The following is an 18,508-nucleotide window of genomic DNA, read 5'->3' on the forward strand; positions in this document are numbered from 1 at the left end:
AACGATCAGAAATTGCGGCGTGTGAAAATATGCCAAGAAAATTTTAACATGTGTGAAAGTGAGCCCCAATTTTTAAATAACGTAATCATAAGTGACGAGTCATGGATCTTTGAATATGATGCCGAGAAATTGAGTATTAAAGGACAGCATTTTGAAACGACAGAGGGGATCCAAGCAGCATGCAGCTCGGCTCTCAAGGCCATTCCGGAGAATGCCTTCCTTGACGCCTTTCATGGTCGGAAATCACGCTGGCAGCGCTACATCGACGCAGAAAGAGCTTTTAAAGAATTGTAACGATTGGTTCAATAAATTTTTTTAAATCGACTCAATCCAATTACTTTCCGAACAAACCTTGTATACTGCAAACAAATAATATTTGCAAGTCAATTCAGAAATCCGATACTCACTTTTTTCTAGAAGCTTTTACTAATGTACCCAGTACACCATGTCGTGTGAAACATTAGTCAGGCCCAACAAACTGTTATTTGGATTGCAATTGAAGCCAATAATCAAAACTCATTCGGCGGACTTGTTTCAGTACTATTTAAGCAAATTATAAACTTTATTGGTTAAATTTTTGTTTTTGTACAAATTGTTACAATGTAGACCATATAAAGTTTTGCACATGCGATTTCCATTGGTAAACTAGAAGTAACACAAGCAAAGTTCTGCCAGCAATGACGCACTGTCCAACATTGCCACTCCACGGCCATAGTCACCACCATAGTGGGAAAAGCACTTGAATTGGTCTTGGCTTATCTTATGGCTATACAAAGTAAGTTCTTTTTTGCTATTGTGAAACAAATACAATAAATCAGGCTAAGTGTAAAAGTGCAAAGTGCTGCTTGCAGGGTTCCAAATACAAACACCTGTGTGTGTGGCTATGTATAAATGTACATATATGTAAGTGTAGCTGTGCGTCTAAGCACTTGTAAATACTTTTAGGCCTATCGTTAGATACACCTACTACCATATTTATTTTTATTTATATATACTATACATATGTATGTGTATACCTGCACTGTATATGCATATATAGTTGTGTATGTGTGCAGCTAGACGCAGATATTTAACCATTCAAGCATTCAAACTTGGTTACATATCATAGTTGGCAACTTCTGTTGTTGTGGATTGTCGTTTCGTCATCATGGCAACACGCTTCGGCTAAAATAGCAAAAGAGCAGCAATAATGGTTGGCTTGCTGACTTTGATGATGGCTAAAACTAAACTGAAAATCAAAATGAAACAAAACCAACTCAACGCAAATAAAATAAATAAGTAAATAAATGAAATCAAACAAAAGTGAAAAATTAAGCAAAAAAGTTGATTGCATTCGTTACCGCAATTGGATGAAACATTCGCAACCACTTCATTATTTCAGTTTCAATTGTTGATCAAACACACGCACATGCGCATATGCGCCGCTCACAAGTGTACGCCACCAGCAAGCATATGGCACACAAAGCACGCACTTAAAATTTTGCAAGCTACGCAAGTTGGTGGCCGGTCGGCTAATGAACGCATAAAAATCGTCTTATACGTTATTGTAATTATTATACTTTTGTATATATTTTTCAATAATTTTTCTTTGTTTATTCTTTTTTTATTCTTTTTTCTTGTTAAAATGCAATTCCAATTGGTTGCTGCCACATTACTCAACTCGACTCAACTCGAAATCAACACGAAAAATGCGAATTTGCGCCACTGTGCATACCCAGCCACAGCTGCCAAGCAATCATACACTTGTGCGCCCGCTTTGGACTTATTTCCACTTCAATTAAATTATTAATTTTTCACATTTATTTAATTCTTACATTGTTCGCACACTTGAATAATTAAAATTAAGACACAATTGTTGTTGCATTTGTTGTTTTGCACAAATATACCATTCATTCCGGCTGAAAGTGTAAACACAATGGCTACGACAGACTGCAGGGGCACGACAGTGAACTGAAAACGTCGTTGTTCATCTTACTACATGTACATTTTAAGAAGCAACAACAACACAATGACCGGCATGTACACAAAACAACGCAGTTGTCCATTTTGCATGTACACAATTTCGTTGTGGCCATACTAATTCCTTTCACTTCAATGAAATTTTAATATTTTGATCAAAGTGAAATTTTTTATGCAAAAAATAAGTAAATAGGTAAATATTTTTGCTTTAAATTATCACTTGTTATTACAAATGATATAATAGAGCTACAATATAGCTATTTTATGCTTTTATCTGTAAAATAACATCAAGTTTGTTAGAGCTGTGAATAATTTTACTTTTTACATATTAGTGGCATCACCACTCTACCTCCTCTTTCTATCTTCCATTCTACTGTCAACTCTACTGTCGTCCTACTGTCGTTGGCAAAAATAGGAGCAAATTGAAGTTAGCGAGAACGACAACTGTCGGCCTGCAGTCGTGTAGTCGTGCAGCTGTCAAAATAACACTGCCCATAAGAACGTGTGTATTTTAATATTTGACAGATGTAGTTTGCAGTCTGTCGTAGCCATTGTGTTTACACTTTGAGCTGCGCTCATTTCGCTTGTTATGTGAGTCACGTTTTGCGCTTCGCTATAAATTTTCGCGTCATAAATGCCATAACTCATGCAACGTCATCGCCGTCGTCATCCCCAGTTCCCAAATGGCGGGTGCCCACACCACCACTGTTATCGCTATTGTGATATCTTTGTTTGCATTTTGTTTTGCTAATCGTTTGCCATTTATGCCACACAATCATAATGCTCGCAATAAAACGAAAATAAAGGCAATATTTAAATAACAATTGACACATTAATTTCTTTCCGAAAATTATGGCGACATCGGCGTGTATTCAAATTGGTGCTCAAAGTTCAACAACTTATCTAAGCCGTCGTACCATGTGTTAAAAAAGTTATAAATAGTGCACTTCCTGTAGAGTCACTAGCGAGCTCAAGCCGTCAGCCAAGTAGTCACATGTTTTTTACAGTAATTTTTTCAAGTTTTTGTCAATTTTTTTTACCATTCCGGTTGTTCATTCACACTTGTCACTTTGTTGCTTTATTTGGCCAAATCGCTAACACATTGGTATTAGTTATTGTTGTTGTTTTGTTTTTTATTTTGTGTTAAATTTTCGTATTTATTTGCGTATTTTAAAGCATTTTGGACTATTTTAGGCGCATGATCTTGCAAAATAGGACAGTGCCCACAGCCATGTTGGCTTATAAAAATTTGGTAATTTTTAAATATAAGAATCCAACTGTTTCTCAGAAGCGTTTTGAGTCCATTTGAACCAGTAATACCATGAATTATTTCTCAAGAACTTAAAATAACTCAAAACATAAGTATCAAAGTTTCTTGATCAAACACATATACTCGTATTGTGACAAAAAGTACCCAGAAATAATAAATAAAACCCAAAATATTTAATTATTCGTCAATATTTATTTTGTCGCCTTCAAAGCAGTCCCTACCAGCTGTAATACACTTATGCTTTTTCTAGTCCGCGAAACACTCTCGATAAACACTTTTTGGAATGGCCTTCAGTTCCTTCAGCAAATTTTGTTTTATCTCTTTGATCAACTGAAAGCGTATTCCATTCCAATGATTGTTGACTGGTTTGCTTGCCAAGATCATAAACCCATGTCTCATCGGTATATAATGCTCTCCATGAATGTTAGATCGGAATTCGCACGTCAAACATGTCCAAAGAAACCTATTTACGGTATTCTTTTTGAAAAAAAAATTAACTTTATCGTTACGAGTCGCTTGCCTGACGATTTTCAAGCACTATATCCTGCACTTTTTTAATATTTTCGTCAGTTGAAGACTTCGAAGGTTGCCCAGAACGAGGCATGTCTTCAACGATCGCTCGACCGGTTTTGAATGCTTGGTACCAATCGTAGGCTTGTGTTTTTGATAAAACTGAATCACCGTAAGCTTTTTCCAACATTCGCAACGATTCCGCTTACGAAATTTGGTTAGAAATACAAAATTTGAGAAAAATTCTTTGTTTAATATTTTTATCCATTGTAAAAATCGCAACTCACTACTGAAGTGCACCGACTTAAGCAGCTGCTGTAAACAAACTGTTTGACAGATCCCGCTCATATTTGGCATGGTAACTAAAGACAGTCCTACCAACTTAGCAAAATACATTTTTTTTTCAATATAATTTACATGGGGAATTGAAGAGAGCATTTATGTATTTATTAACTTCTAAAAAATATTTGTAGAATTTATCTAGAAATTCTGTGAGATGTTCTTTCAGAGGCTTGATCTAATACGTGTCAGTTAACAGTTGTCACCAAAAAGGTCCGATAATATTTTATTCCCAATCCATGATTGAACCAACCCAACTAGGAAAAAACTTAATAAATCTGGAAATAACTTTAGTTAGGAACAGAAAAATATTGACCCAAAAACAAACTAAATAGTAAAAATAATATTTCAGCGAAGGATGAATTGTCTAGTTTTCCAAAAGTAAGAGGTTTCAGAACCCCTAGACGAACGAATACTGCCTTAAGTGCACCCATCAGCTACTCAACCTCTCTCAGCAAACTTGCGGTTATATAAACTCCTCACACAACTTGGTTCAAAACTAAAAACCTAAAAAATAATTGAGGAAAAAAATGAGGACACACGATTAACTGACGTAAGGCACTAATCACCCCCAAAGTGTCATCATTTTTGTTTTTTAATTTTAATAAAGCTTTTATACACTTTGTTCCAGTTAAAATATTTGACTAGTCAATTATGAAATTAGTGCACATCAAATATTCATAGATATGCACATATTTAAAATTGGAGAATATTTCAAGGAAAATATGATTAAATTGCTTTTTAATGCCACTCAATTTCGCTTTTCCCCTGTGACCTCGTTCACACTTCCGCCATAAAAAAACGCACAACATTTTCTAGCATCGCGCTGTTGTTATCCCATGCAGCCATTTTCCATTTGAGGCCGCACCCTGTGATGGAATAAATTTAATTACACCATAATACCCTTTGAAGTCCACTATGGCGCACACATACACGCATACAACAGTCCGGGTGCAAGTGCACTATAACTCCCACCATTCAATGCATATCGGCGCTTATTATGGAGACTTTCAATTGGGTCAACGCAATTATATATTCATATACAAACATACATACAGGCACATCGGTAGGTGGCAGTTTTAATGCATTTGCGTGTCAAAGAGAAATTCAATAAAATATTTACATACTTGTGGAAGTGAAAAAGGTCACCTAAAAACGGACCTTGCCTACAAAGTTTACAGTTTGCTTCTTAGAAAGCAGGACATGCCATTTTAAGCTGTGTGCTAGCGCTAGAAAAACTCTCTCACGCTAATCGATATTAAAATGCTGATACTGTGATATTCATATTCAAATATTTTGTGTGCATTTCCAGCATTTTTATTATGTTTATTTCGGCGTCACGACAATTGTGCTCTAACACGGCGTTTAACGGTTAAGTGCGAATTTTAAGCTTCGACCTTTCGAAAGGGAAGTTTTGTTTGTTTTCATTATTCTTAAACGAAGTCTCAATGTCGTTAGTTAAACGTGTGGTGCAATGACTGCGTGAAACGTTAATATAGTATATTCTCCGCTTTTATCTTACTAAGCAAATATACAAGTATTTACAAATAATTGAACAAATAATTGAAATGTATAATCGAACTTGGCCAAGAAATATGAAAATATCGGTGGGTGTGCGCATTTTTTCACATTTGTTAAATATTTATTTTTAACAAATTTTTTAAAATTTTTAAATAAATATTTACTATTTACTTTATAAATTTTATTAAATATTTCCGTAGTTTATTGATTTTAGAATACTCATACGAAAAAATAAATGTATATAGTGAATTGTATAAGTTTTGTTGGCTAAGTGTGGTTACGAACTGGCTTCTTCTAACAGAAAAGCTCCTTATACGAATAAAGACTATCAATCGTCTCTTCTATAACTAATTTGTGGGATTATTTATAGGCGGACTCTAACAAATTGTTGGAAATTGCTCGACCAAGCGTCTAGCATTTAGCTGTCATCGATTCAACAAGCACTGGATGGTAGCGAATAGCACAAATGATGCCAGTTATTCAAAGAAATGTGCAGGACTTAGAGTGCACCCCTGCACTAACATGTCTCCTTTAGTGGAGAAGGTCTTCTTTATGCTTTATACATAATAACCCCGTAGTTTCGCCTTTTCTAAAGAATTATAATTAATTTCAAATTTTAAGTACCTAAGAGGTTACATGTGCTTCCTCGAGTAAAAAACATCCTTTTTTCAACAATTTTTTTCGTATATAAAAATTAAATATTTTATTAGAATTTTACAAAAATTTTACATATTAACAAAGAAATTCTGAAATCTTTGGAAAAAAATATTTTAAACTTGGCCATTGCGACGGCATTTCCGGTGACCCCCGGAAAAAAATGCGCCCGAATTGGCAGGATAACTTCTTACAGAATCATCTAAATTGAAAAAATACCTATTTTAGTTAAATTCTTAACTTAGAACTTGGAAGAAGGAGAAATAAAAAACTGAAAATTGGACTTTTAGCAGACATTTTTACAAAAAAATTAGAATTTCAGTGAAAATATGGGGAAATTTTTTTTTCAAATAGTTGTAATCGAAAAAAACCCTTCGTCCAAGTCTTTAAGAATTGAATCTTAAAGAGCTGTGTAAAATTTTATGAAGATCGGTTGAGTAGTTGTCGAGAAATTTTGCCAACCGTCTTCAAAAACAAAGTTTCGAGAAAAACGCCTTTAAAGACGGCGCACGTAGCCTAGCTAGCATCGAGCGCAAAGTTCTCAAGGGTGTATCTCCAAAACTATTACCCGGATCAACTTGAAAATTTTGGACAATACTCTAGAGGTATTTTGGACTTTAATAAGGCAATAAAAAAATCGTTTTTTGAAACCCGTAAACCCATGTAATCCCTTAAAATCAAAATATATTGTTATCTATAATTTAAGTTATTCGCAATAGATAACATTGAAGAAGACTTTAATGAGGTATGCACACATGAATTTTCTTGTATCGAATTCAAAACCATAACTTTATTGCTGTTTTCACATTTAAATTTTTTGGCAAGAGAGCAGAGTCCAAAAATAGCGAGCAGAAAAATGGCGAATCGAAAACAGCTAATATTTCATATCTAAGTGCTAAAAACTGCACTCTCTAAGTACCGCAACATATTTATGAACTGTTAAAATCAGCGATGTGATACTTAATGACCGATGGGTTAAACTAATTGACTTTGGGGAATAGGAAGGTTCGTAGGTCTTTGCGTATGGTTAAAATCATGTTTATACCAACAACGCATTTCAACAAAATTTGTCAAGATAATGTTGAGAAAAAATTAATTCATAGTTTCTGTAAATAAGTCAAACTACGCAGTTAGACTCGGAGAACAATATACTTCCTTGCGAAGGTTAGAATGAAATAGTAGGATGGAAAGAATGAAGTGGACAGAAAATTAGACACTTCTATAACAGTGTTAATTATTAGTGGCAAATTTGTGATCAATTTTTAAGTAAGTATTAGGCGAATAGCTAAGTGCTAAATAAATATTGAGACTTGGCATACATAAATTAACACATCATAATAAAAGTCAATAATTTTTGACATGAATGAATTTACGTATCTTATTTACATATGAGTATTGAATATACAGAAATTTGTACATCTGGGTGTAATTTCTCAAGCCATGCAAACACATTGTTATAGGAAATACTGCAGCTTTGTGTTTTGTGGAGGTCTTTGCGGATCACACCCCTCGCCGCAGTAACAAATTAACGCTTTTAGACAAATTTTAAACGAACGAAAATATACCGAAAGCGGCTTGGCGTATTCGTGCCTTTTGTTTTCCACTCAATAGCGCATAATTTAAACTGTGCAAAAAATACATACATACCTATGTATGTACATATGTATACTAGTATTTGACGGCATATGCACGTCATGCAGGCATGTAGCCCATGTTTGGAGGTATGAATGAAAAGCGAATTTTCAGATAATGGCGTTAATTAATTAACAAATATTGGAAAAGTCACGACAGCACGACAGCTTTACGTTACTGACAAACTACAAGCAGACGCCCAACATAACATATTCTACTAAATACATACATACCTTTGAGCAAAAAATTGTAAGACTTTGTACATAATTTTAAGATTCTTGATTTATTCCTCAAAATCTATGTCGTTTCTCTCAAAGTGATTCCCCCTGGCCCCAATACACTTGAGCCAACGGCTTTTCCTATCCTCGAAAAAGTTGTTAAAGGCAATTTCCGAAATAGCCTTCTTCAGTTGACTTCAAACGGTTTCCCCGGAGCGGTCGTTTGAGTTTGATGAACATCCGAAGGTCACACAAAGCCAAATCATGCGAATACGGTGGTTGCGGCACGATGTGGTTTGAAAATTTATCGAAAAAATCACGGGAAAAGACTACGGTATTCGACTGTGCATCTTAGCCTCTCGTCCTCTTTTTTTATACTCTCGCAACAATGTTGCTAACGAGAGTATTATAGTTTTGTTCACATAACGGTTGTTTGTAAGTCCTAAAACTAAAAGAGTCAGATATAGGGTTATATATACCAAAGTGATCAGGGCGACGAGTAGAGTCGAAATCCGCATGTCTGTCTGTCCGTCCGTCTGTCCGTCCGTCTCTCCGTCCGTCCGCCCGTGCAAGCTGTAACTTGAGTAAAAATTGAGATATCATGATGAAACTTGGTACACGTATTCCTTGGCTCCATAAGAAGGTTAAGTTCGAAGATGGGCAAAATCGGCGCACTGTCACGCCCACAAAATGGCGGAAACCGAAAACCTATAAAGTGTCATAACTAAGCCATAAATAAAGATATTAAAGTGAAATTTGGCACAAAGGATCGAATTAGGGAGGGGCATATTTGGACGTAATTGTTTTGGAAAAGTGGGCGTGGCCCCGCCCCCTACTAAGTTTTTTGTACATATCTCGGAAACTACTATAGCTATGTCAACCAAACTCTACAGAGCCGTTTTTTTCAGGCATTTCCATACACAGTTCAAAAATGGAAGAAATCGGATAATAACCACGCCCACCTCCCATACAAAGGTTATGTTGAAAATCACTAAAAGTGCGTTAACCGACTAATAAAAAACGTCAGAAACACTAAATTTTACGGAAGAAGTGGCAGAAGGCAGCTGCACCCAGGCTTTTTTTAAAAATTGAAAATGGGCGTGGCGCCGCCCACTTATGGACCAAAAACCATATCTCAGGAACTACTAGACCGATTTCAATGAAATTCGGTATATAATATTTTCTTAACACCCTGATGACATGCACGAAATATGGGTGAAATCGGTTCACAACCACGCCTTCTTCCAATATAACGCTATTTTGAATTCCATCTGATGCCTTCTCTGTATAATACGAGTATAAACATTAGAAACCAATGATGATAGCGGAATAAAACTTTACAAAAATACGGTATTTGAAAAATATTTAAATGACGGATAATGAAATCTCGATTATCACTTTACCATGCGAGAGTATAAAATGTTCGGTGACACCCGAACTTAGCCCTTCCTTACTTGTTTACGAATAGCTTCGCGCAAACGGCACACGACACACAAATTGTATTCCTTGTTGGCAGTTTGACCGGACGAAAGGAATTCGGGGTGCACCACACGTCGCTAATCGGAGGAAACTGTCAACATAATCTTGGTTTTTTACCTATTTTGCCGTGGTTTTTCGGCTTTGGCTCACCTATTCGGTCGATTGATCGTCTGTTTCCGGTTTGTAAGCATGGATCATCGGCAATAATAATACATTTCATGACAACCAGGTAAACGGAAAGCATTGTTTCACAGACTTTAACGTAATGTTTGTTTTCGAAAAAATTTTGTGATTTTGGAATCAATCCTGCTTTTACTTTTCTTAGACCCAAATGTACTTGCAAAATGGTTTTCACTGATCGTTCCCATGTTCTAACGATGCTAGTAAGATCTCTGACTGTTAATCGTCGATTCTCAAGCACCGATTCCTTTCGATTTTGGAATCAATCGTGCTTTTACTTTTCTTAGGCCTAAATGTACTTGCAAAATGGTTTTCGCACGATCGTTCCCATATTCTAACGAGAAAAGATGCTAATAAGACATTTGGCTGTTAATCGTCGATTCTCAAGCACCGATTCCGTAATTTTATTGACGTGTTGATCATCGGTTGGTGACCGTCCTGGACGTGGTTTGTCATCAACACGTTCTCGACTCTCTTTGCATAATTTGCACCAATCAAAACTACTTTCTCGCGGCAAACATTATCACTGAAGGGCGATTTCACTATTTCGGCACACGAATGGGTTTTCGGGCGAAATTTAAATTTAAAAGTCTTACTTTTTTTGTCCACAGTAATATATTCCGCCATATTCAATGCAGACCCATATTTTCCAAAAAATAATCAACCCTTCAATTAATATAGAACCTCCTTCTCTTGTAAGCGAGCAGCAATAGAGTACTCGCTAAAATAAATAAATATATTACATATATTATATTTAATGGCAACACTGCAGCGCAAAATACAAAAAAATACAAAAAATCAAGCTATAAATTAATACTTCCACAAGTATGACTATATTTGCACCTTAATACACACCTATGTGCGACTCTATTTCCAATTATGGCATTTCGAGGAAATCCACAAAATATTCCACTTTTCTTATTCTCTTTTACAACTTTTACTTTTGATATTGAACAGTATTTAAATTAGCTGATCACGCTTTGTTAAATCTGTTTCCTTGCTTCATCTGCCGGTGTCTGTATGTTGCTATACTTATACTTGTATGTACATATGTATACCCTGCAAGAAAGTAACTAGTTATAAACTAGCTTGAAACTATGTAGTCAAAAGTTCATTCGGCTAGTCAACCGACTATAATTCTTTGTACAAGGCAAATCAAATTTTTATTTGCCGATGCCTTGCGAAATATAAATTTTCAGATTTCGGTCGCCGGATATATTGCCTCATTCTAGTATGAAAAAAAAGTAAAATATTAAGGGTTTAGATCGATTTCCTCGGGTGAGAAACCGTATTTTTTCAACAAATTTTTTTTCTCTTATAAAAAGTTAAATATTTAATTATAATTTTTTTTTGTAACTTAACAAAGAACTTCTGAAAATTTTGGAAAAAAATATTTTAAACTTGGCCATTGGGACCCCATTATCGGTGACCCTTCGGAAAAAAGATGCGCCCGCGTTGGCAGGATAACTCCTTACAGGATCATCTGAAGTGAAAGAAATAATATTTTAGTTAAAATTTCAACTGAGAACTTGGACGAAAAAACTGGAAATTGGATTTTTGACATACATTTTTACAAAAAATGAAAACTGTTTTTGTTTTTACACATTTCTTCATACTAACTCAGATCATATCTTACGTCAAAGCAAGCGATACGGTCATTTCTATGGCTAGTTTCTGAAATCAATGGAAAAATGTGTCACTCTTGCATTGAATTTTCAGAGATCGAAACACGCTCAGTATTTGATTTATTGAGGTTATCAAACATTGTAAAATGACCAGTAACTCTTTAAGTATATGCGAAAAACCTTTCGATAAGGTAACGGAATAGCAAAAAAAAGTTGATTTAAGAAGCGCTTAGTAGTACCAGTAAAAACATTAATCATTTCAAAATGTTGTTCGAAACTTCTCAAAACTCTCAGAAACGTGATTAATCGTTAATAATTTGCTGATCTCATTGTTAAGCGCTTATATGTATATCATAAACTTTCATATAGAATTATTTGGTGTGCACTGAAAGTGAAGTTTAGCATTCTCTGACTCGAAGAGCAAACATCATGAGTAATTTATTGTTGGGTCTGTTGATAGTATTCTTAGTAATAATGCTTGCGTCGATTCAACAGTACTTAAAGCAATTTGTCTGTCAAACTAACTTCGAATACATCCTGTTCTGGAATTAATTTCACAAAAACATTAACAACACGCGAGTGTAAATAATTATCGTATTCAAATCCAACAAAAAATCGGTGATGATATGCAAAAAATCAAGCGAAGCTCAAATTATGATTAGAATGATGTAATTCGGTGGATTGTGGAAAAAAAAATTAAAAAAATAAAAACAAAACTAAAAATAAATTAAAGCAATTATAAATATACCATAATTATGTTGTTTGTGGAAATTGGTTTAACACGTAAAAATCTCGTCAACTCCGTGCTAATTGCTGACTATCAAAATTAAATATAAAGAACAGAGTTTCGATTCCTCCACATCAATGCTAACTTTGTTAGCCAATACTCACAATACAGTACTTATTAATATGTATATAATATCATAATGGGTTGTCAAAAAAGTCTTGCGGTATTTTTATTGATTTTTTTTTTATTGAAATTTAAATGAATTTTTGAAGACTCATGCCCAGCTCTTGACCGATGCTACGGCTGCTACTATGCCGGTCTCTTTCGACCAATTCAGCGATTTTATCGCAATTTTCGACGACAGACCTTCCGGAGCGTGGCGCATCTTCGACCACCTCTACACCAGAACGAAAACGTTGAAACCATAGTTGTGCGGTGGAAATGGAAACTGTATCTGGTCCATAAACTGCACAAATTTTATTGGCGGCTTGAGGTGCATTTTTGCCTTTATCGTAGTAGTACTGTAAAATATGCCGTATTTTCTCTTTATTTTGCTTCATGTTTGCGACGCTATAACTCACGAACGACTTAAAAGAAACGACAATCAATCAAACACGTGAAATGAGCTTTCCAAAAAGGTATACTAGCATGACCCGATGCGACGAATAAAGCTAGAACTACGCGCTTTCAGCGCCAACTAGCGAAAATACCGCAAGACTTTTTTGACAACCAATATAAAACACAGAGTTTCGATTCCTCCACATCAATGCTAACTTTGTTAGCCAAGTGTATTACTATATAATATCTTATTTTGTACAATAATGTACAGTGAGACTTTACTTGTCTAAGAATTTCTATAGATTAGCTAATTCCTTAAGTAATACCGATTTTACGCTTTATTTGCGAGAAATAACTAGGAAACAGCCAATAAATCAATGCGATAATCATTATTGCAAACTCGTTCCATATTTGACTTTTAGCTGAGTAAGCCACAAATCGACTTAAAAAGGCATTATGGCTCGTGTCTGAGTTTTTGTGTTTGGGTGTCTGGCCGAAAGGTCGCCTTGCCTTCAATAATCATAAAGTACACAAACGCTCACACGTGTATGTATGTATGTTTAAAAAGCATTTTATTTTTTTAATAAAACACTTTTATCTGCACATTTCTGCTACACACACACATACATGCATAGATACATGTGGAGATAAGGTTGTGTGAAGTCAGCATGCTTCGGTCACTCGTGGAGTTTTGTTTATATTTTGATTTGCCGTGATGATGTTTACTGTTTGTTGTTTTTGTTATTGGCATGATCTTGAATAGATACTTAATATTTACATGTTTTGGTTTTTTGCTCGTTTTGCTGGATCTCGTGCGCTACTGCGCCTGCGCCTGCGTTTACGCTCGCCGTTGCGGTTTGTCGTTTGCCGCGTTGTTGTTGTCGCGTTTATTGTTTATGTCACGGTGGTAATCATATATTTTTTTGCTTACATAATTAAAAGCGCGCACTCATGTGAATTTTGTTATTATCTCAAATTTGTTTTTAATTATTTTTCACCTTTTCAACGGCGAATGAATTATTTTCCACTCATTGCTCTTCCCATTGTCATTTGTGTTTAGTGCATGTATTAGAGGTGTTATACCGCTGTTTCAGGTAGTATTATGCAAATAAGCGTGAAAAAGTCAGAGTTTAAAATTTTTACATTTATAAATTTATGCATTCATTTTTTTTTAATTCATATACGCAATTAGACAGGCGTAAATAGGTATGATAGGAAATTTTCAAACAGGTGACAACTTTTTAGCTTAATTTAGTATTAAAAAAGAGAAAACATGAATTTATCTGCACCGAAGCTATAATACCGTTCACTGAGGCATTTCTTATAGCATAAAAGGGTTCTTTCTTATTGGCATACACCCAGCATATGCGGTTATATCCGATTTTACAACAGCGCGTTAGTCGTTCTTTCTTTCCACTGTTTGGTGCCAATTGAAGATTTCAAGTGTAGCCATGTCCTTCTCCACCTGGTCCCTACTGCGTCGTATACTCTCTAAGCTGGAGTGTTTTCAGCAATTCGGACGACATAACCCAGCCAGCGTTGCCACTGAACTATGTCAATGACGTCGTATATCTTGTACAGCTCTTCGTAGCATCGACTGCGGTATCCGCTGCAAGGAACCATAAATCTTTCGCAGAACCTTTCTCTCGAAAACTGGTAACGTCGACTCATCAGATGTTGTCATCGTCCATGCCTCTGCACCATATAGTAGGACGGGATGAAGAGTGACTCATAGAATTTGGTCCTTGTTCGTCAGTAGAGGACTTTACTTCTTAATTGTTTACACAGCCCGAAGTAGCACCTGTTAGCAAGAATTATTCGCGTTGGATTTCGAGGCTGACAATGTTATTGGTGTTGATACTGGTTCCAATATAGACGAAATTATCTACGACTTCGAAATAATGAATATCAACAGTGACGTGGGAGCCAAGTCGCGAGTACGACGAACGGTTTGTTTGATGACAGGAGATATTTCGCCTTGCCCTCGTTCACTACCAGACCCATTTGCTTCGCTTTCTGTCTGGAGAAAGCAGATCTAACGACGCGGTTGTTGAGGCCAATCATATCGATGTCATCGGCGTACGCCAGCAACTGTACACTCTTATATGTAGAAGGTTGTACCTTCTTTATTCAGTTCTGCAAATCGAATTATTTTCTCCAGGAGTAGATTGAAGAATTGCACGTTAAAGAGTCACTTTGCCTGAAACCTGGTTTGGTATCGAACGGCATGGAGAGATCCTTCTCGATCCTGAAGGAGCTTTTGATATTGCTCAACGTCAGTTCACACTTTGGCTTTCGTCTCGTATCAGCGGTTACAAAAAATAAACAGCTCCTTGGGAAAAAAGACGTGGGAAAAAATTCAGATAGATATCTCAAAAACTGAAACGCATACTCGTATATGGGTAGATGGGCATAGCCATGTCGACTTTGCTCGTCGCACTGATCGGTTACATATATGTACATATATAGAATATAGTATACAGGGCTTCCGACGTTTTTTCTGGGTTTTTCTATATAGTAGTAAGTAATATAGCCTCTTCAGAGTGGAACAAGAGAATATTCAAACAAAATATAAAAAAAATATAAAATGACCAATTTCATCTTAGCGGGTGGATTTTACGACGCTGAAATTAGTTAAAAGTTACAATTATGTTCGAAAGTACTATCCTTTGCTTCAAAGTCCAAAAATTGTTTCAGAATTCAAAACTTTAAGAACAACGACATTGATCGTAATCTCGCTGTCGCCACTTATAAACAGTCATAGAAATGTTATCGCAAATGAGTAACTGCAAATTCGCTCGAAACTGAGAATCGTCTGCCCACCAAGTGCTGAACTGTTCAACATTACCCGTATGCCTACGAGGTAGGCTCAGCACTTTTCAGCAACAACGAAATACAAACAGTAAGAACATTAATTATATTTAAGTAGATATAAGCATATTCACATATGAATATATGAATGTGTATGTGTGTTTGTTTGCATATTTAACTTATTTTTGTAGAGTTGAGCTGCGCTCAGAATTAAGCGCTCCGCGCTGCTCACGATCAGTAACGAATTGGCCACCGCCTAAGCTGTTTAACAGTTGTGTCGTCTACTTACTTACGGTTTATTTTTTAACTTCAACACACACATACGCGTACATACATACATACGTGTTGCGAGTTTAATGCACAGTTAATTGAAGCATACTTCAGTGTCACACCAATTGTGTTTCAAGTATAAGGCAGAAATGTCCTACCGCTGCCAACTGCTGTGAACTTACAAGTCGCGACTACGACTTTGATCTTAGCGCTGGGCATTTATCAATTGTATAAATTATGTTTCGAAACTAGTTTTCGCCGCGTTCCATTGTGTTTTCGAGCGCTTTGTTGTAATTCGAAAACATAAAATAAATATCGGAATTTGGTGTTTTGTGGTTGCTGATTGCTGTTATTTCTTGTTTATGTTTTGTTTGTGCTTTATGTGTTTTAAAGTGTTTTTGCGTTAGCGCCAAGCTAACTGTTGAAAAACTTAATGATCGAAACGAAAACTTTATATAAAGCATATGATGTCATATACATAAATGTGAACCATCATAATCATACTTAATTATTTTTTCAACTTTGTGTATTCTTTATTGCTTTTAATAAGCGAAGTGGTGCTGTGGGCATGCTGATTATATTAAAAATAAAAATAAATATTTAAAGTAAATAAATAAAATTGTGGTGTTGTGAAATTTAGTTTTTTTTCAAGTTTTTATTAATTTTTTGCGCAGTGGCACTGCATTGCAAAAAATTATTTTATAAATCGTATCATTATAAACCTTGTCAATTGCTGATAAGCGGCTTGAATATCGCTGTCAAATCTTGCTTTGTCGGATTTGTGTGTTAATACATTCAAATACAATATTTTTTTTGATTTTTGCAAGGTTCATTAGCGAAGTGTAAAATCCTATAAATTAATTTTAATTATGACTGCAGCAATGATTTCACTGCCGGTGAGTGCGCATTTGTTCACTATATTCATAGTATTTTAAGAATACAGGGTGTACGTGTAGGTTGTATAGAATTTATGAAATCGAAAAACTAGTTTATTTTAGTAAAGTTGTGGCTATTAAGTGAAAATGGTTGACTTTATATAATAGAAGTTTTAGTTTTTGTAAATGAGCGATCAATGTTCCAACGAAAAAATAATAATTTCTGGGTCCATATTTCTTTTATAAAGTATTGCTATATTTTATTTTTAAGAATTAAGAATATTTCAAAATCTACAGAAAATTTATACATGGGCTTGCAATACGACTTCAAAGTATCTGATTTCTATAACTATTCCCAATAATATCACTAGAGGTTTAAAATAACATGGGCCACTTAGGACGCAAAGGCAAGCCCCTAGTGTGGGTTAGGATGTTTCTGGAAAAAGCATGAAAATATTGCTATAAAGTCTATCAGCCATTCGGAAATGGCTCAACTTGTACCAGCCTCCATATCTCTGATAATATCGAGACATATCCCACAATTTGTACAAGAAGCACGGAAAAGGATCTAAGTGCACATTTCTTCAAAAGGAGGATATTGCGTAAACTCATAATATGTGAAGCGAGTTAACGCTAATTTATCATATATGTATTTTAAAAATTTATGTACTACTTAATACTATGGAACTTTTCTTCTTTCAATAATCCTTTCTGTGCACACTTCTTAGATGTTTGTCATTATTAAAACTCAGGCATTCACATTTTAACGCATGAAGTACGGATACAAGCACTTAGCTAACTGATAACTACCTTATCTATTGAGTGTGACTATCTAATTTGTGTAAAGAAGCCGCTGTCAATATTTGATTGATACTTTAAATCTTCGTAGATAAACGGTTAATTAACTTATCACTCGTAGTAGGGCATAAGGTGATCGCTCTTACAATATTTTTTTATTACCTATAAATATGTATAATGCCACTGTATTTGCTGCGCAGTAAAAATAGCGTAAACTTAGTTAATAATTATAAATTTTACAACAACAAATTTTTATTTTACAGTAATATTACAGGTATATGCAGAGAATTATACGTTTATAATAGACTTTTTAATTTTCCGTATAATAAATTTACCAACAAAGTGTTCATGAATATATGATGTGTGACATTGTGACAAAAGAGTACCCGGAAATTGTAAAGGAAACGCAAAATATTTAATTATTCAGCAATATTTAGTTCGTAACACCACCAGATGCAATATTAGAGTAAAAATGATTAACCCGTGTCTCATTATCAGTTATAATACCCTCCATGAATGTGGGATCGGTATAAACACGATCAAACATGTCCAAAGAGACCTATCCAAATAGACCTATACGGTACTCTTTGAAAAACAAAAAAGAAATCAGCTTTACGGGACGAGTCGAGCAAGAACAGGTTTCATACCAAAAATATCCACCAAAAGCATTCAAACGGACCCATGAGAGATGTCTTTTGCCATCTCTCTAACAATGGCCTGACGATTTTCAAGCACCATATTCTCCACTTTTTTAATATTTTCGTCAGTTGAAGACGGCGAAGGTCGTCCAGAACGAGATATGCCTTCAACGATCTCTCAACCGCCTTTGAACGCTTTGGATCACTTGTCGGATTGTGTTCTTGATAAAACTGCAACGATTCCGCATACGAAATTTGGTTAGAAATGCAAAATTTTAGAAAAAGTCTTTGTTTCACTGAGGTGTACCGAGCAGCTGCTGTAAACAAACTGTTTGACAGACCGCGTTCATATTTGACATAGCAATTAAGGACAGTCCTACCAACTTAGCAAAATATTTTGAAATATCATTTACCTAGGCAATTTAATTACAATTTCCGGGTCCT

General features: G+C 35.3%; 1 protein-coding gene across 2 annotated transcripts in view; it reads left to right on the top strand.

The window, feature by feature from the left end:
- Nucleotides 1-18,508, top strand: part of LOC120774310 (kinesin-associated protein 3) — a 51,901-nt gene that overhangs the window by 7,993 nt on the left and 25,400 nt on the right. Inside the window, exon 1 of one of the 2 annotated variants that reach the window (XM_040103842.1) lies at nt 16,594-16,649. The exons of the other annotated variant lie outside the window; for it this stretch is intronic. Within the exon in view, the coding sequence (XP_039959776.1) occupies nt 16,623-16,649 (27 nt within the window). The 5' untranslated portion in view covers nt 16,594-16,622. Of the gene's footprint in view, nt 1-16,593; nt 16,650-18,508 lie in introns of those variants that run through there. 2 annotated transcript variants of the gene reach the window in all.

Source organism: Bactrocera tryoni, chromosome 4, assembly GCF_016617805.1.
Source record: "Bactrocera tryoni isolate S06 chromosome 4, CSIRO_BtryS06_freeze2, whole genome shotgun sequence".
Lineage (NCBI taxonomy): Eukaryota > Metazoa > Arthropoda > Insecta > Diptera > Tephritidae > Bactrocera > Bactrocera tryoni.